Source organism: Mizuhopecten yessoensis, unplaced genomic scaffold, assembly GCF_002113885.1.
Source record: "Mizuhopecten yessoensis strain PY_sf001 unplaced genomic scaffold, ASM211388v2 scaffold9651, whole genome shotgun sequence".
Classification (NCBI taxonomy): Eukaryota; Metazoa; Mollusca; class Bivalvia; order Pectinida; family Pectinidae; genus Mizuhopecten; species Mizuhopecten yessoensis.
In genome coordinates, this window is record NW_018408154.1 from 1,046,897 (window position 1) to 1,067,449 (window position 20,553).

At 39.2% G+C, this 20,553-nt stretch overlaps 2 protein-coding genes across 2 annotated transcripts in view; one reads left to right on the plus strand and one right to left on the minus strand.

Moving 5' to 3' along the window:
- LOC110458546 (solute carrier family 43 member 3-like) overlaps window positions 1-11,209 on the plus strand; it is a 30,815-nt gene extending 19,606 nt beyond the window's left edge. The window contains exons 6-11 of the mRNA XM_021510297.1: window positions 989-1,256; window positions 1,565-1,756; window positions 5,991-6,092; window positions 7,129-7,318; window positions 8,184-8,304; window positions 9,301-11,209. Of these exons, the coding sequence (XP_021365972.1) occupies window positions 989-1,256; window positions 1,565-1,756; window positions 5,991-6,092; window positions 7,129-7,318; window positions 8,184-8,304; window positions 9,301-9,384 (957 nt within the window). The 3' untranslated portion in view covers window positions 9,385-11,209. The remainder of the gene's footprint in view (window positions 1-988; window positions 1,257-1,564; window positions 1,757-5,990; window positions 6,093-7,128; window positions 7,319-8,183; window positions 8,305-9,300) is intronic.
- Window positions 11,210-14,161: 2,952 nt separating this feature from the next.
- The window catches only part of LOC110458532, a 34,217-nt gene continuing 27,825 nt past the window's right edge, over window positions 14,162-20,553 (minus strand). The window contains exons 5-8 of the mRNA XM_021510264.1: window positions 19,423-19,677; window positions 19,023-19,136; window positions 17,905-18,046; window positions 14,162-17,713 (exon numbers count right to left, since the gene is read on the minus strand). Of these exons, the coding sequence (XP_021365939.1) occupies window positions 15,142-17,713; window positions 17,905-18,046; window positions 19,023-19,136; window positions 19,423-19,677 (3,083 nt within the window). The 3' untranslated portion in view covers window positions 14,162-15,141. The remainder of the gene's footprint in view (window positions 17,714-17,904; window positions 18,047-19,022; window positions 19,137-19,422; window positions 19,678-20,553) is intronic.

Consider the following 20,553-nt stretch of genomic DNA (forward strand, 5'->3'; position numbering starts at 1 on the left):
GTTAAGTAATCCTACAGCAAGGTAGAGTAAAGTAATCCTACATCAAGGTAGATTATAGTAATTCTACATCAATGTAGATTATAGTAATCCTACATCAAGGTAGAGTTTAGTAATCCTACATCAAGGTAGATTACATCAAGGTAGATTATAGTAATCCTACAGCAAGGTAGAGAAAAGTAATCCTACATCAAGGTAGATTATAGGAATCCTACATCAAGGTAGAGTTACGTAATCCTACATCAAGGTAGAGTTTAGTAATCCTACATCAAGGTAGAGGTAAGTAATACTACATCAAGGTAGAGTTAAGTAAGCCTAAATCAAGGTAGAATTAAGTAATCCTACATCAAGGTAAGAGTTAAGTAATCCTACATCAAGGTAGAGTTAAGTAATCCTAAATCAAGGTAGAATTAAGTAATCCTACATCAAGGTAGAGTTAAGAAATCCTACATCAAGGTAGAGTTAAGTAATCCTACATCAAGGTAGATTATAGTAATCCTACATCAAGGTAGAGTTAAGTAATCCTACATCAAGGNTAACCTACATCAAGGTAGAGTTTAGTAATCCTACATCAAGGTAGATTATAGTAATCCTACATCAAGGTAGAGTTAAGTAATCCTCCATCAAGGTAGATTTTAGTAATCCTACATCAAGGTAGATTATAATGTAAATTTAAAAAGATCGTACGTAAAGCTACAATGGAAGTTTAACAAGGTAATTCTAAGTCATTGCTGGTTTGCCCACAGCAAACAACATATATTGGTTTAAATAGGCGTATATATTTAAAAATGCACCGACAAAGAAGAATAAAATTATCCTACATCAAGACAGTTGATAGTGATCCAACATCAAGGAGGTCAAAAACACCCTTAAGGTCAGTTAGCTTGGTTAATTATCACCTTCATCACACACAGTTATAGCGGAGAAATCAGTAATCAAATAAGTTGAAAGAACTCGCAAGCAAGTGAAGCACTTTTATGTATGTTGTCAGATGAGCTATGACAGCGGCATCGAGAGACGGTCCTGTTACATCTTTATCGCTTGCTTGCACACAATGGCTTTCATCAGCACGTTTCTGTGGCTCCCTAAGACATACATCGATCTTCCCGAGACAACCGACGAAACAATAGTCGTGCATCCTGACGAAGAGGAGGAGAAAATGAACGATAAGGACGGAAATGGGCAACCAATAGGTTTAGAACAAAGAAAATGCGGCAATGCAACGAAAAGCCTAAATAACTGTTTATCGACAGAGCAAGGTATTTTGCCGCAGTTTAACGTTTGCCTTTTTCGCCCTTCACTGAAACAGGGAATTTATCACGACACTGAATATTAGTGTACAACATTCAATATAGAGTAATTACACGTGGATGGCGAAATTTACACTTAGCAGACATGTATTTATCCGTAAAGGGCGAATTTGGCCGGGCGAGAGTTTTTTTGGTATACATTACATTATCTATGTACTAAATGTGAGGGACAGACATAAAAGACTAATATTTATTTTGATTTTGATCTTTCAAATAACAAAAATGACATTAAAATCATTGCCCATCTTTGTGAACAGGTGATGCTTCCATTCTTCTGAGTGAACAGCCAGTTGTAACGAAAGATGCCGATCTGAGTCTGCGGGGTCACTTGTGCTCCAATATCTTCCTCATGCACGTGTTCTGGTACAGCATTCTCCAACTGAGATTCTTCTACTTCGTGGGTACACTGAATCCATGGCTAGAGAGGGTCAGCCAGTCGGAGGAGGAAGGTACGTCTCTGTTAAATCATGGTCACACTGATTCCCGGGATAGGAAGGTCGCTAAAAAATCATGGTCACACAGAATCCCGGGATAGGAAGGTCGCTAAAAAATCATAGTCACACTGATTCCCGGGATAGGAAGGTCGCTAAAAAATCATGGTCACACTGATTCCCGGGATAGGAAGGTCGCTAAAAAATCATGGTCACACTGATTCCCGGGATAGGAAGGTCGCTAAAAAATCATGGTCACACTGATTCCCGGGATAGGAAGGTCGCTAAAAAATCATGGTCACACTGATTCCCGGGATAGGAAGGTCGCTAAAAAATCATGGTCACACTGATTCCCGGGATAGGAAGGTCGCTAAAAAATCATGGTCACACTGATTCCCGGGATAGGAAGGTCGCTAAAAAATCATGGTCACACTGATTCCCGGGATAGGAAGGTCGCTAAAAAATCATGGTCACACTGATTCCCGGGATAGGAAGGTCGCTAAAAAATCATGGTCACACTGATTCCCGGGATAGGAAGGTCGCTAAAAAATCATGGTCACACTGATTCCCGGGATAGGAAGGTCGCTAAAAAATCATGGTCACACTGATTCCCGGGATAGGAAGGTCGCTAAAAAATCATGGTCACACTGATTCCCGGGATAGGAAGGTCGCTAAAAAATCATGGTCACACTGATTCCCGGGATAGGAAGGTCGCTAAAAAATCATGGTCACACTGATTCCCGGGATAGGAAGGTCGCTAAAAAATCATGGTCACACTGATTCCCGGGATAGGAAGGTCGCTAAAAAATCATGGTCACACTGATTCCCGGGATAGGAAGGTCGCTAAAAAATCATGGTCACACTGATTCCCGGGATAGGAAGGTCGCTAAAAAATCATGGTCACACTGATTCCCGGGATAGGAAGGTCGCTAAAAAATCATGGTCACACTGATTCCCGGGATAGGAAGGTCGCTAAAAAATCATGGTCACACTGATTCCCGGGATAGGAAGGTCGCTAAAAAATCATGGTCACACTGATTCCCGGGATAGGAAGGTCGCTAAAAAATCATGGTCACACTGATTCCCGGGATAGGAAGGTCGCTAAAAAATCATGGTCACACTGATTCCCGGGATAGGAAGGTCGCTAAAAAATCATGGTCACACTGATTCCCGGGATAGGAAGGTCGCTAAAAAATCATGGTCACACTGATTCCCGGGATAGGAAGGTCGCTAAAAAATCATGGTCACACTGATTCCCGGGATAGGAAGGTCGCTAAAAAATCATGGTCACACTGATTCCCGGGATAGGAAGGTCGCTAAAAAATCATGGTCACACTGATTCCCGGGATAGGAAGGTCGCTAAAAAATCATGGTCACACTGATTCCCGGGATAGGAAGGTCGCTAAAAAATCATGGTCACACTGATTCCCGGGATAGGAAGGTCGCTAAAAAATCATGGTCACACTGATTCCCGGGATAGGAAGGTCGCTAAAAAATCATGGTCACACTGATTCCCGGGATAGGAAGGTCGCTAAAAAATCATGGTCACACTGATTCCCGGGATAGGAAGGTCGCTAAAAAATCATGGTCACACTGATTCCCGGGATAGGAAGGTCGCTAAAAAATCATGGTCACACTGATTCCCGGGATAGGAAGGTCGCTAAAAAATCATGGTCACACTGATTCCCGGGATAGGAAGGTCGCTAAAAAATCATGGTCACACTGATTCCCGGGATAGGAAGGTCGCTAAAAAATCATGGTCACACTGATTCCCGGGATAGGAAGGTCGCTAAAAAATCATGGTCACACTGATTCCCGGGATAGGAAGGTCGCTAAAAAATCATGGTCACACTGATTCCCGGGATAGGAAGGTCGCTAAAAAATCATGGTCACACTGATTCCCGGGATAGGAAGGTCGCTAAAAAATCATGGTCACACTGATTCCCGGGATAGGAAGGTCGCTAAAAAATCATGGTCACACTGATTCCCGGGATAGGAAGGTCGCTAAAAAATCATGGTCACACTGATTCCCGGGATAGGAAGGTCGCTAAAAAATCATGGTCACACTGATTCCCGGGATAGGAAGGTCGCTAAAAAATCATGGTCACACTGATTCCCGGGATAGGAAGGTCGCTAAAAAATCATGGTCACACTGATTCCCGGGATAGGAAGGTCGCTAAAAAATCATGGTCACACTGATTCCCGGGATAGGAAGGTCGCTAAAAAATCATGGTCACACTGATTCCCGGGATAGGAAGGTCGCTAAAAAATCATGGTCACACTGATTCCCGGGATAGGAAGGTCGCTAAAAAATCATGGTCACACTGATTCCCGGGATAGGAAGGTCGCTAAAAAATCATGGTCACACTGATTCCCGGGATAGGAAGGTCGCTAAAAAATCATGGTCACACTGATTCCCGGGATAGGAAGGTCGCTAAAAAATCATGGTCACACTGATTCCCGGGATAGGAAGGTCGCTAAAAAATCATGGTCACACTGATTCCCGGGATAGGAAGGTCGCTAAAAAATCATGGTCACACTGATTCCCGGGATAGGAAGGTCGCTAAAAAATCATGGTCACACTGATTCCCGGGATAGGAAGGTCGCTAAAAAATCATGGTCACACTGATTCCCGGGATAGGAAGGTCGCTAAAAAATCATGGTCACACTGATTCCCGGGATAGGAAGGTCGCTAAAAAATCATGGTCACACTGATTCCCGGGATAGGAAGGTCGCTAAAAAATCATGGTCACACTGATTCCCGGGATAGGAAGGTCGCTAAAAAATCATGGTCACACTGATTCCCGGGATAGGAAGGTCGCTAAAAAATCATGGTCACACTGATTCCCGGGATAGGAAGGTCGCTAAAAAATCATGGTCACACTGATTCCCGGGATAGGAAGGTCGCTAAAAAATCATGGTCACACTGATTCCCGGGATAGGAAGGTCGCTAAAAAATCATGGTCACACTGATTCCCGGGATAGGAAGGTCGCTAAAAAATCATGGTCACACTGATTCCCGGGATAGGAAGGTCGCTAAAAAATCATGGTCACACTGATTCCCGGGATAGGAAGGTCGCTAAAAAATCATGGTCACACTGATTCCCGGGATAGGAAGGTCGCTAAAAAATCATGGTCACACTGATTCCCGGGATAGGAAGGTCGCTAAAAAATCATGGTCACACTGATTCCCGGGATAGGAAGGTCGCTAAAAAATCATGGTCACACTGATTCCCGGGATAAGAAGGTCGCTAAAAAATCATGGTCACACTGATTCCCGGGATAGGAAGGTCGCTAAAAAATCATGGTCACACAGAATCCCGGGATAGGAAGGTCGCTAAAAAATCATGGTCACACTGATTCCCGGGATAGGAAGGTCGCTAAAAAATCATGGTCACACAGAATCCCTGTTTGGAGAGGGTCAGCCATTCAGAGGAGCAAGTACGTAATTGTATAGCGTGGACACAAATAATCCCTGGTAAAGAGGGTCAGCTATTCAGAGTAGGAAGGTACGTAACTAATGAATCGTGATCATATGGAATTCCTGGCTAGAGAAGGTCTGCCATTCAGAGAAGGAAGGTTTGTAATTTCTAAATAAGGAACAAAACAGAATCCCTTATTAAAAGTGGTCAGCCATACATATAAGGAAGGTATAAACGTTCTACTGGTGAGCAAACAATAGTACTTTAACTAATACCTTTTTGTTTCTGATCACGTTAGATTTTGTTTCTTAATTTATTTCATAGGTATTAATTTCATCCCGCTATTAAATATTTCAATTACTGTGGATTTACTTCAAGATTATTCGCATGTTTGTTGTAAGACCGGAATTAGCATACAGTTGTTAGCCGGAGTTACTACTAGTAACAGCAATGCAGATTAAGCAAGAAAATTCCGAACGGCTTAACCGTGTCTTCTAACATATACATCTGTTTATGTATTGGACCACCATTTTTGTGTAAGACGGTTTATTTTTGTATTGGTCGTATTTTTCATTTCCATAACGCATGTATGCGTCTTTTAACATATCATAGAAATTAAGTAGCTAGTAAAGAAATAGAAGGAAATAAGATAAAGTTGTGAAGGGACCGTTTCTAATTTTAGCAAACGCTATATTTATTTCAATATGTAACCGCATCTTAATTACCATGTGTTACAAATTTATGTTATATCAAAAATAGTTCTTGATTTTTGTTTAGTATTTTGTTTCCTTCAGTTACTGATGTGCCTGATCTAACGGTTTGTTTTTCAGTTAGTCGTTACACGGACATCAGCATGTTCTTCATGTTGGGAGGTATCATTACGTCGTTTATAGCAGGCTCATTCTCCGAAATGCAGAAACGCAGATACAAAGGTAGACTCGAAACTTGTTACTGGAATATATGTACAAAGAAAAAGATGCAAAAGTACGTCACTATGCGAAAAACTATTTAAACTAATATGATTTCAACTAATTTAAACCAATAGCTCTAAAGGAAGTGATAACTGGCCTGTTTTCCGTTCAGCAATATTTATATTTAGATTGCATCAATTGCATAAGAAATATAAATTGCTTGAATATAGTTCTCTATTTGAAGGTTGATAATATGGTTTTAGAACAGCGCTTTAGGTGGATATATATTGATATGGTGTTGATTTTGATAAGTAAACCATTGTTAAATGATTAAATTCGGGAATGATAAGAAGAGAACATCAGGGTCTATGTTTCAGACGATTTGCTTACGCACTGCCACTACCTGCCACCCAGTTATGTAATATAGGACTCAAGCCGGGCTACATTCTCTTCCCCAGCCGTGTCTGGTCTCTGAAATATTTATTTAATAAACATAAATGTTTAACACAATCTTGTGTGCACAGGCATTCCCTCACCCTCACTTTCCTTTAATTACCTTTAAACCTGGTAGAGCTTCCCACTGTCGTATGCAGTTGTGAATGTAAACAGGCATGTTGGTCAAAAGCTTTATATCATCTTATATCATTGTCCAACCAACTAGATCATTGAGGAAATGGAGTGGCACTTTTCATGTGCAGATCTTTTGTATTAAACTATGCTTTATTGTAGTAATGTGTATCGAGATTAGTACCATAAATTTACATTTTTGTACTACAAGGGTTAAGCTAATGATATAGATATTGTATAAAACTGCTCGTCTTTTGTTCATAATTCTTTTGGCGGAAGCTTTTCAATCATTATACATTGGTAACCTGTGCGAGTTCCACAAATCCAACATTATTGTAACAAAAAGGCTTAGACAGATTTTTGTTGTATTTGTGCTGTATACCTTTCCTGATTTACTTTGATTAAAACATATCGTTATCTGTTATAGAACATTTTATGACACATCCATACGTATGATCATACAATTATACTCACTGTTTCCCTGTATCAGATAGTAAGAGTTCACGGAAACGAAAGACTGGGCCCGTATTACTGCCCCTGATAGTGGGAACGGCCCTTGGGGTGCTGCTCTCGGTGATGCAGATGATTTCTGTCGAGGGAGCTATCTACGCCTCCTTTATTTCTGTGACGTTCTTCAGATCATTCTTGTACGCCATTGGAAATGGCTACCTCAGTGAAATGTACGTACAAAACACACTCTGACCTAATTTATTACTTTCATATTTATTACAAAATTGACATTTCATAACAGAATTAGTCTTCATATCTTCAATTGTTTTTGGTATCGATACATTCAACCATGAAAAAAAGAACTTTTTACAGAATAAAAATGCTTTTAAAAAGCAAGTGTGCCTTGCTATAGGAGTCGATACTTTTTACCAGAAATAAGGCACAGTAATAAGTAATCATTCATTCCTGACCTTGAAGTTCCACTTGTTACGTTGAACGCAGACAGAAACAGAAGAGCCCTGTTTGGTAAAGCTCGACAACTATAAGTAAGACAGATCTATCAAGAACATTTAAGCACTAAAACAGGTTATGGAGCCATGAATTAACAACAGTCTTTCGAATTCTACAGGCTGACGAAGCTGATATGTTACCAACAGGACCTAAAAGGCAAAGAAGAAGCATATTACGTGGTTATCTATATGGGGTGTTTTCGATCCTCATCACAATTATATTTATAACGTTGAGATTTAAGTGACTGCCATGATGAAAGAATTATAAATGTGAAGACCGACATGCATTTCTCAATTTGTAAAGAGACAATAATGGCGGGTGTATCACGCGATGCAGAAAGCGCTTCTCCTTCCCGATTAACTTGTTTGAGTCCGGTATTTCATTATGTATTTTCGTATGAGTTGGTGTTGCCTCGGGTCCTGTTCTGTCTTTGTTTTCTATCATGTCGTTTTGTATGACCTTATTGTATTGACAGGCTGGTAAGAAAGGTAGTATCACACCATTCGGGGGTTCGACACACCTCATCCCTTACAGACATCCTGGTGGTTTACCATAGTTGACCTGTTTTCCTGTTTCTGTCACCAGGTTTCCTAGCAAGTATTTCAGCTCCCTGTCGGGTATCCTCATGGTTCTGACCGGAACAGCCAGTTTTTTCCAGTACCTGTTCTTCTACTGGACCGAGTCCTACTCCGGAGCATACCTACACGTACGTTTATCATATACGTTAATATCAGAAGCATAGGACACTTATTCCGGACTGTTCACGCGATCTACAGTATACCTATAAATCTTATATCAAATAGTATTTTTACAGCAAGACAAATTATTAATTGAAAAATCAACTTACATCAAAGATCCAAACCATATGTAGAATGTGTGGTAAGATATTTCCGAGTTATCTGCCCTCCTTCACGTTTTTTCTTACTATTAGGAAGGTTAAGATAAATTAAATTTTTCACGAGCTAGGGAAAAAGTATGCATCTGTTGGTTTTGCCTACTCTGTTCTTTTTATATTAAGCACTTTTCATTCGATATATGTGGCGTTTTCATAAGCACACTTTGTAATTATTCTAAAATGAACATGCATTTCCATATTTGTGTTCAAAATATGAATACATACATGTGACCTGTTAAAGACATTCAGTTTCAGTTTTCGAAATTAAGTAGAAAAATATTAAGCACTGAACACATGAATCTATTCTCCTCAAAAATGAAAACTTGCCCTGATAAGGTACAATGTTTAAAGAAATATTATTGTAGATGTCATTTAGGAGGGACATACAATAGTGGATACGACTATTTCTTATAAAAAAAATGGAGTGTGCTCCCTAGAATACGTTCCTTTGTACGTGAAATAATGATATAATGTAATAGGTTGTGCGAAGCTTGACGTTGTTCGGAGGTTTAGCCGTTCTTTAAGCGACTACTATTCACAGGATAACCTAAACACCAACGCGATGTCAAGTTCAGTAGCAGTATGTTATTTTACAGTTTACGTCTCTGTCACTTTTTCAGTAGTATAACAGTCTCCTCAGGTGATTTAAGGATACCTTACTTTTAAGAAGTCTACAAGATAGTCAATTTTGTAGTGTACAAACTGTTTTTTGCTTTCACCTCGCTTATTCGTTGAGTAATCGTCTCGATGATATTCCATAGTTATAACTAACATTAAATAAAATAAAAATGTATTTATTGTTTTCAGGTGGACATCGTACTAGTAGGTATTGTGCTGACGTCCTTGGCGCACCCAATTTATCAATGGCTGCAGTGTCGGAAGCTTGACTGACCAGCTATACAAACCGTGATAGACCTGCATGTATTCATGTGAACACGGTGTCTGAACTAACTGAATATACCAGGAGTTCCCGTCATTGCCACTATGAATTCAGATTTGATAACTGCATAAACTTTGGCTAATTAATCGTTTTGTTGTGTTGATGTAATGGAACAACTTTATGTATATTTTTCTGGTTGGAGATACCAGATGGTTTGTGTGTCAACGCGACTGCAGTTATGAATACTTGATCAACTGTTTTTGGATATACCAAGAGTTTTGTGTGTGTGTGTCAATGTGACTGCTGTGATGAAAAGTGATGAAAAGTGTTATCCTGTGTCAACGTGACCGCTATGATGAATAGTGTTATCAACTTTGTTTTGGAGAAACAAGGAATTTTGTTTGTCTGTTTTATTATGTCTTCATTGATAAAAACTTCATCTGATTCGAATGCAGTAATTGATTGACTATTGCCACTTTAGAAAACTGGAGATAGCAGGAGATTTGTTTTTTCGAGTGTGTTAATGTGTTTTCATTAATGGTGTTACTTTATAAACTGTTCTTGCAATCGATTATAAGACGTTTGTGTGTGGATGGGTGTCAATGTGTCTTCAAAGATGAAATAGCAATATAAACATTGTCTTATTTGAGACATCAGCAGTTTTCTGTTTATGTCAATATGACTGCAGTTATGGAAAACAATTATACACTTTGTCTGATATGAAGATACTGAGAGTTTTATGTGAGTAAGTGTGAACTCGGTGATAGTATTAATATGGATTAAACCCCTTTGATCGTTGTCAGAGTATACCAAAATATAATCTTTGTGTAACGGTTACTGTAGCGTTGAACTATCTCGGGCGTTATTACATTTTACATTGACGAACTGGAAACTCTCGGCTTTCATTACATTAACGGACAGAGCAAAGTGAGAGACAAACTGACCATCAACTGGGCACTCTCTGGCTTCAATACAATGACGAACTGTACGCTCTAAGGCTTCATTACATTGACGGAGAGAACAGAGGCAGAGGGAATAAAGCACTGACCAACTGGCCACTCTCAGGCGTTAATACATTGATAAATGATAGATATATTCTAAGAAATGTTAGAATGTTTAATCCACCACTATGTCGTACAGAATCCTATGCTAAAAGCTTCTTCCCAGTAATGTGCAACTGAGAAAGGACAATAACACAACAAATATAACATGCATGTAACTGTTGACAGGAACAGATTTAAGAAACTAATACACATATGCAAGTATGATCAATAAACACACACATAAATGTGATCGTTCAAACATGCATGTTTAGACAAATTGGAAAAACAAAATAAAACTTTACAGATCATTCAGGACAGTTGTCCCTCATTCGGTGGTGACTCAAACCTATTGTCTGTATGGACACCTGTGATAGTGGGAGCTTTACCACGCGAGCGTTGGTGAATGTTGTTGGAGCGATGACGTCGTTGAACTTGGTGGGCCAGAGTACGGACACCGGATCGCGAGGCACGTTGATGGTCTTGGGGAGGGGGGTCGGGGTAGGAATCCAATTCGCTCAGGCGGGTGACTTGGGCCTTAGACCCATTACTATGTCGAATAACAATCCTCCCGTCATTCGTCCAGGTACCCGATATGTGACCAGCTGACTTAAGATAACGTGCCTTAGTGAATATCTGGGCTCTTTGTATGGTCAGGGCTTCATTCACGTATAATTTAAATGGACTGGGCCGGGGGTGACGATGAAGAATTACTTGAGGTCGACTCGCTTCTAACAAAAAGCAAAAATCTGGCTTCATATACTGAGGCTCGAACACGGTAGGATAGGAATCTTACTATAATGTCCCGTGGATATCTGTCAGACTGTGGGTTCTGCTGATATCACTGTCAGTGACCATAACTCCAAGGATAGTGTTACACGCCTTTAATATTAAAGAATCGGTGTTCTCATTTTCTTCTTCGGGAATTCCTCGAAACTTGAGACAGTTTCTACGCGAATATTGTTCAATGTCATCTTGTCTGTTTTCGAGTTGAGACAGCTGATGCTTAATGTCAAGAATTCCTAGTTTGTAAATCAGCGTGTCCTTGAAAAGGTCGTTCCTTACTTCACTAATCACATTTGGGTCAGTTATAGAGTTAATAGTATTGACATTTTTCTTGATAACTGTATTCATGATGAATGTTTGAAAATTTTCCACTGGACGTATAGGATGAATAATAAAGTCAAAATTAAATAAAATACGAAATGGCCAAGCGAAACATGGCGGCTCGAGAGTGACCACTATTCATATAAAGGTCTACACATAGGCTAACCTGATGTAGATGTTACACAGATAATATGGTGAAAATTATTCAGGCATCATCCAAAACTAAATCATATCCATGAGCTTAAATCCAAGCAAACCATGATGAGTCGTTGATCAGTGGTACATTATATTGTCCGGGAGCTCGCCATTGTACGTCCGATCATTTTGGCCACTGGAAATAATAATATAATGTAATAGGTTGTGCGAAGCTTGACGTTGTTCGGAGGTTTAGCCGTTCTTTAAGCGACTACTATTCACAGGATAACCTAAACATCAACGCGATGAGATTTTTGACGTGTGTCCGATTAATCTTGATTCTAAAATACCTCTTAATGGAAGCACTATGATAAACAATGCTGAAAATAAATCCATACTTGATAGTGTTCTTAAATATATAACAAACACAAGAGACTTGTTTAATTATGTGATTCAACTGATTGTTATATAGTTTTTACTGATGGGTGCAATAAAGTAAAACAAAAATGTGCTAAGTTTGAATTGCCTGATTTTATTTTTTATATTTTGTTGTTGTTGTATCCCTTACTTTGTATCACTCCTACCAATGATATATATTGATACTAAATGGTTCTATAACCCTAACTACTTCGTGTAACAGCAGCAGGGTATCAACATAGGGGCACTAATGACTAAAAATAAAAATAAAATTGTAGCAATTTCTCTGTATAATATATAATTAGGGAATTGGTTTCCTATTACTAATTAATTATGAATGACTTTTTAATAAGAGTATTGTATAGCTAAAAATATCAATTAAATATTTATATGTAATTGAAACATACATGGAATTATCTCCCCTATACCATATGTTATATGTAGACTGGGGATTTATGCTACTTATGATATATAATTCGAATCAATATTTTCCTATTAACCGTTTCATCTTTGTCTTTGTCATGTCAACCTAAGGAGAGAACTTATATAGGCCAAGCCTGCTGTTCAATCCTATTGTTTACTCAATAAAATATGATGAAATGAAACAAAATGAAAAAATACATTGACGAACTGGACGCTCTAAGTATTCATCGCATTTACGGACAGGACAATTACATTGAAAATCTGGACTACTCAGGTGTCAATTAATTTCAAATCCCCTAGGGCATGACAGCTTAACGGTGAAAAAAACAATTATATGACGTCACGTTGGTAAAGGTATGTGGTAAAGGAAAGATGGGAGAAAAATAAACAATTCCTACGTTAATTATAATAAAACGACAACAGAGTACTGAAGTATTAACAAAGCCATAATTCGAACTCAAAATCAACAACAAAACAATAACAACAGACCAGATTAAGAACAAGTGTTCCGGATGGGTAAGCGTCGTCTGCTTCATCGCCGACACCAGCAATGTAAATCTTAGTCAAATCAGGGTTATGTCACGCCATCACATCGATAACTCGGGTAGTGACAACAAAATTTCACGGATAACTTACGAGTATAATAAATAAAAACATAGACAATCATACAAAGAAAAGGCAAATTTCCAAATGAGATCATGATAAAATCATGCCCATGGCCTTCATTTACCTACATCTTTGGAAACCTTGTGCTTTCCGTTTGTCCGTCAGAAGTCGACATCTATCACAAAAGTCGTTATTCGGAGCAAGGTCTTGTAGGTAGGGAAACATGGATGTTTATATTAAGAAAGGAAAAGATCACGATCGGAAAGTCGACATCATTGTATTTGACCATGATACACAGAATCTGGATTATGTGTGTCTCCATTGCTGAATGACGTTATATTGTCAATGAACATAATATTTTTAAGTTGCATTCAAATTCATAAGGAATTAGGCAACAGCCTTAATGCCTATATAGCCGCCCTCACCTGGCGTGGACAATGATATACATTATATTAATTGTGAGATATTTTAAAAGATTTCTACATCGAGGATAGAAGTCATCGACCATAGCTCCAGCACATGTTTCACTATTTATTTTCAGATAATGTCTTTTAACAAGGATGTAAATACCAGGCAATACAATGCAACCAACAAAAACTACTCTAGAACTGTCGTATCATTTATCTTTAATGCTAAACTGTCGTCAATATTCCTGAAACCAACATTTGATTAACAAAATGTATCTAGAGTTGACATAAAGTTTCTTTTTCCAGAGTTTAGTATATATAATGTGCTAGTATTGGGCAGTTAAACAATCATTATCTCCCTTGTTTTGTTACATTTCCATTCTAAATGTTAATTGCAAACGTTTTTATAGAAATTGTAACAGAAATGTTACATTATGTATATATAAGAACGCTGATGTCGGAAAGTCCTATAGAATGATAATGCCAAAGCTGTTTGTTGACATCAGATTGACCACAAAGGATGAACGAGTCGCAAACATATATTAAACATATATCAGTACAACCCTATCTTTAATAATTGATATATTTACCTAAAACAAATGGGTTCGCAGAAAACAGCCAATAATGAACACATAATTAATATATGTTTTTGTTGTCAAAACGTTGATGTCATCTTTAACATTTCCACTTTACTATTATTTGTAAACTCCATCATAGATATCGATATAGGGAAAAAGAACACATTTCTGGTACTCAAACGACCCCTTATCAATCCGCATTGAATCCAAGCGCAAGATGAATTATATCCTATCAGAAACATCACTGAGGTTTAACATGAGATTGTATCGAGTGATAAACTTTAAAAAATCTTGTCCCCAGAATTTAGAGTTCTCTGTCTACACAATAGATTATTTTTCCACAGAATCCTTCCGTGTTTTTTGTTGTTGAAATGTAGGTTAACGCAATACACGGCGCCATCATCAATATTACATGAATTACGTGACCAAGTTGACGACATGTCTCTATTGGGATATAGCTACGTTATAGATCCCCTCGTGAACTGGTGATGACACGTGTGAGTTTTCATTCCCTGGGAAGGTAACGATAGATTTTTCCTTTCATGAGCAAAAGAATTCACTTGTGATTTTTATACAAATACAACATATCTCTTAGAGAGAAAAATGATATTGTCTACTATTTTAACTGTTTTAGAGACAAATGTTTGTATAGAATTTGGGCTAATTTCATAGAAACATGTCGACATTGTTTCAAGACTTGTTTGAGAGGAATTTGCTTGCATAATATTTGGATTTTTTTCAGAACGAAACATGACTCTATCATTTTGAAACTGTTTTAGGCAACCAGATTTGCGTGGTATTTGGAACTTTTCAAGAAAGGCACATATTTACATGGTGTTTAGACTGTTCTAATAGAAATATGTGTGCAAGATATTAAAAATCCTTGAGGAAAAAGAAACGATGTCAACATGTTACTGGTCGTAGGGAAATATGTCTGAATATCATTTATCATTTTTCAGGAATAAACATGTTTTCTACATGTATACGTAGGTATTCAGTCTCTCCAGTAAAATATGTCTTTATCGCATTTAGATTGTTCGTTGTCAAACTAAAATCTAGATTGTATCAAGACTATGCCCTCGGAGGAACCGCTTCATTTGACTTTTTCTAGATGACCAATTTGGTACGTGGTCATCAGGCATCCTATCATCGTTGTCCTTTTCCTCAGGACTAGCGCCATGTTTGATTAACAGGCGGACAGCGTTAGGGCGACACCACTTGCAGGCATAATGTAAAGGGCGACAACCCTGTTTGTCAACACAGTTCACGTCTACTCCACATTCCAGTAGATAACTCAAACAGTCATTGTTCCCATGCTGACTGGCGTAGTGAAGGGGTTGTTTCCCCTTGCTGTCCACAGAATTGGTGGATGCCCCTTTCTCCACCAACATCTTTACAACATCTATGTTTCCCCTTCCACATGCATAATGTATAGGCTGTTTCCCCTGCGGCCCACGATGGTTAACGTCGATGCCATGGTTCACCAATGTCTGTACACATTTCAGGTTCCCGCTCTCACAAGCGTAAAATATAGGCTGGCGTTCATAGTCATCCATAATACTGGGGTCTGCTCCCTTGGAAAGCAGTAACGTTACACAGTCGAACCGTCGATCGCGAGCCCAGGTGCATGCATAATGAAGAGCAGTTTTACCAAAACTGTCCACAGCGTTCACATCACTTACTACGTTCAGGAGAAGCTGGACACATCGGAAAGAATCACGTCCGTCTTGCTCCGGTCCACCACATTTACAAGCGGAGTGTAATGGTAGACACATAGAAGCGTCCACTTGATTAGGATCAGAACCATTACTCAAAAGAATCTCAATGTTCTCGGCAAAGTTAGCCTTACAAGCCAAATGTAGGGGAGAAGCCCCCATGCTGTCAAGACTGTTAGTGTTAGCCCCATTGGACACCAGGTATCTAATGAGAGCTGGGCAGTGGGCAGTCGACGCGTAGTGAAGAACATTCTTATCCATTCTGTCAGGTACATTCAATCGGATTCCTTCCTGTTGCAGAAACTGGACACACTCTAGACTGCCAGCTATACCGGCGTAATGAATTGCCTGTCTGTCGGTCCTGTCCTTAGCCGACAGGGACGCGTTATTGTTGTGTAACTCCTTTAGTATCTCTAGACGTCCAAATTCACTTGCGTAATGTACCGCCTGTTTCCCATTGTGGTCTTCTAGATTGACATCCGCGCCGTAAAGCATCAGCAGCTTTACCATATCGAGACTTCCCTTCTTACATGCGACCTGGAGACACCGGTAAGACAAAGACCCACATGCAATGTTGACCCTGGCGCCGTGATCTAATAACGTTTTGACAACGTTCAGATGTATTCTATCGACAGCCTCAATCATACAGCTGTCAGGTATTGTTAGAATTGACGCGTGCTCGACATTATCAGCTTTCAATATCTTCTGCTTCTCTAGGAGAACTTGAACGAGAGAGACTAACCCCTCCTTGCAAGCCAAGAACAGAACGGTTTCTTTAAACTGGTTCAGTGACGAAGTCTTTGCCTCTGCATTAGTGAACAGCTCCATGGACGCTTTTGGAGCTAGCTTTCTAACTTGATCAACAAGAGCAGCCTGCATATCAACGTCATGGATACTTGGATTACCGAACATAGCCCGGATAATACCACGTGACGCATCTGCGATCCACCTGGCGGCCAATACGTGATACTTAGATTTCTTCAATACGATAACGTAATCAAGGCAATGGTTACTTGCGCCAGGAATACTTTCTGTTCTTATCCTTTTCTCTATGAAGTCGGACGATGCTACCCGAATGATTTCATTTGGATAACGTATACCAAATATAAGACAAACAGTATCAAAGATAGCGTCATGGATAAATCGGAAGTCCTCTTCTACCTCCTCTACATAGACACCGATCATTTCATCGAGACATGTCTCCACCTTTCCATCGTCACAGGCTTGAATACCGTACACTCTCATGATTGTCTGGATTTTTGTCCGGTCCTGGTCACAACACGGCGTGAACTGGTCAAACACTGCTCGCGGAAGTCTGCCGTCAAACATCATCACCAGTACCAAGCCACAGAAAGCGTGACCATCGGTGGTGGCCAACATTTGTAACTGATTGTACAAGACAGAAAGCGTCTGATCGAAGTAAACGTCTAATTCCTGCATTTGTTTGTCGTTGCCAAACATCTTACACAGAAGAGGGAAGCCGGGTACATAAGCACACTCTTTAGTGATGCTTAATTGTGCCGGGAAAAGGCCATGGTCCTGACAGTAACTGGCAACGAGTCTGTTTTTTTCGAACATGTTCAGGCAATATTCCTCTCCGGAGAGGTCGATAAGATTCTCCTTATAAGAAGGGCATTTATGCAAAAGTGACTGACATTTCATGTAAACATGTTTTCTCGTTGTAATCAGAAGTTTACACTTGTCCAGTTTGACGAGACTTTCAATCTTATCATGAAGTCGCGTCCATGTTTCCAAAAGTCTGCTATTCACTGTTGGTGTTCCGAAGGCGTCGTCCACAAAATATACTATTTGTTTATCGTCGTCGTAAATACGTTCTATGAGGGCCGGATCGGATAACACAATGATAGTAGCTCCTTCGTTCCGGAGACGGGTCAGCAAGTTAACAGCAATGGTAGACTTACCATCACCGGGGTTTCCCATCAAAGTAAGCGTTCCTTTTGTGGAAAGAAGTTCCAACGCCACTCTAGCAGCCCTGGTATTGACAAAAAGCTTTTTGTCTTTAACTTGGAACTCTAGAAATCTCTNAACACAATGATAGTAGCTCCTTCGTTCCGGAGACGGGTCAGCAAGTTAACAGCAATGGTAGACTTGCCATCACCGGGGTTTCCCATCAAAGTAAGCGTTCCTTTTGTGGAAAGAAGTTCCAACGCCACTCTAGCAGCCCTGGTATTGACAAAAAGCTTTTTGTCTTTAACTTTGAACTCTAGAAATCTCTGGGTCTGATCTGTAAATGCAAATTAATGAATTTAATCTACTTTTATGTTTAGTTAATTTCCCAGAGCATTCCTAAAGTGGACTGCTGGTATGTAAAATTCTGAATATTAACACCTATTCTGTCTTTAAAATGTAACTTTTATTGATTAAGATTATGGACAGGTCATATGGTCCCTATCATGATCTTGAATGGAACTATGCTATTTTGTTCTTTAGAGACACAGTGTCACTTCCCAGGTCCACGATGTGAGAACAGGGCATTACTTCGATTTGACCTAGATTTACATGGCGGATGTTATTGATGAAGTAGAAGATGTTTACCCTTCTGAAACATATGAACCTGTATTCACAAAACTGTTCAAGCCAAATTCCTGGTTCAAGTGATCACATTTATAGTAATTCACATTTTCCCGAATGATTTAGACGAATTGTGTAGAGACTTCAAGCCAAAAACCGTTTTCAATATTTCTACCTGAGCTTTTGCATGAATTAAGCGACTTACAAGAAAGTTGTTCTGAGCACACAACCGTGCTTGTATTCGCCTAGTATTTTTTCAAGGGTTTCCATACATTGATTTTCTTTGTTCATGATTCGCCATAGTTTTAGATTTTGAGTTCAAATTGCGGTTTTGTTGACATTCGGTATTCTATTGTTGTTTTCTTTTATGTTGGTCTATTACGACTATAAGTTTCAGTTCACTGACTAATTCAGTATCTATAATCTCAGAACAGCCTATATTAAAAAACGCAGAGGGGTATACACAACATCCTGTTGTGTATAAGCAACAGCACATAAAGATATATCTATATTAAAGACAAATGCATTTGTTCAAAAACTCTCACTTCTTCTCCATACCGTCTATACTTTGGATATCACTACAAAATATATATTTCAAATATTGCTTATGTCATCCATTTTTTACACAATACGGACAAGATAAGCATCAATACCATCAAATGACAGTTATCTGTCCAATTAGTACTCACCCAAGAACATCTGCATGTCGCCCTGTGCTTGACCAAAACGGATCTTTTTCACCTTGGCATTAAAGTCGGAGAGCTTTTTATTTTGATTGTTGAATAGGCTACCATCATCCGGCTCTGTACGAAAAACAAACTCTTCATTTAGATTAAGACCATACAAACCGTTGTTGTTTTTGTTGACAGATTGATTGCTACTTTTTTAGTTTCTATTTTAATGCTATCACATCCAGCTAAATATATTTCCTTTAACAACAAAACCTTAAACAGTTTTTTCAATGGTCTCAATGTCAATCAGTACTTTTGGTTTATAATTTGCCCTAGTTTAATTAGGGTCTTATTGACACTGGTATAATTTAGAATGTTTGAAAACTGCTATCGATGTAAAACGAAAATACTTTCATACCGTCAAAATCGCAGTTAATTTTCTGTACTAGGTCATAACGATCAACTTCTGTGAGGGACCGTATCAACAGCGGAAGCGGGGTGATATGATGTTTCAAGGCAGTCTCGTGCCATTTGACCAGCATGGAGGCGACACATTGCGGTGTGTTGTAGGGAAAAGCTGCCCGGAGATGGTCCAGCTGGGAGTCACTGAAGCCGAGCTGGTAGGCGAGTAGACACCATTCCTTACCGATATCTAGCGAAAGCTGACCCAGATCTGTACAAAAATGGTTATGTACAAGGCTGGATTCTTATTCCACAGAAATTCTCATTAGCGGATCACGTCAATCTACGAGGGTATGCTCTGAGGGCTTTGTTATGCATTATTGATCTATATTACTACGTTGTTTACACCCATACTACACCGCAGATTAATAAAACCAACGACCCATTAACAAACCATGACGCCTGTATTACTCATCACCACACCTGCAATCATTTAATATCCCTCAAACACCCTCATCACACCCGGTATCATTTAACATAACCCCCTTAACACCCGGTATCATTTAATATACCCCCAAACACCCTCATCGAACCCGGTATCATTTAATATAACCCCCTTAACACCTGGTATCATTTAATATACCACAAACATCCTCATCACACCCGGTATCATTTAACATAACCCCCTTAACACCCGGTATCATTTAATATAACCCCCTTAACACCTGGTATCATTTAATAACATCGTTTTGTTCATTGTGTTCCCTATATCATTTAATATAACCCCCTTAACACTTGGTATCATTTAATATACCACAATCATGCTCATCACACCCGGTATAATTTAATATACCCCCAACATCCTCATCACACCCGGTATCATTTGATATAACCCCCTTAACACCCGGTATCATTTAATAAACCTCCAACATCCTCATCACACCCGGTATCATTTAAGATACCCCCCCAACATCCTCATCACACCCGGTATCATTTAATATACCCCCACACCCTCATCATACCCGGTATCATTTAACATAACCCCTTTACACCCTCATCACACCCGGTATCATTTAATATACCCCCAACATCCTCATCACACCCATTATCATTTGATATACCCCCAACACCCTCATCATGTCCAGTA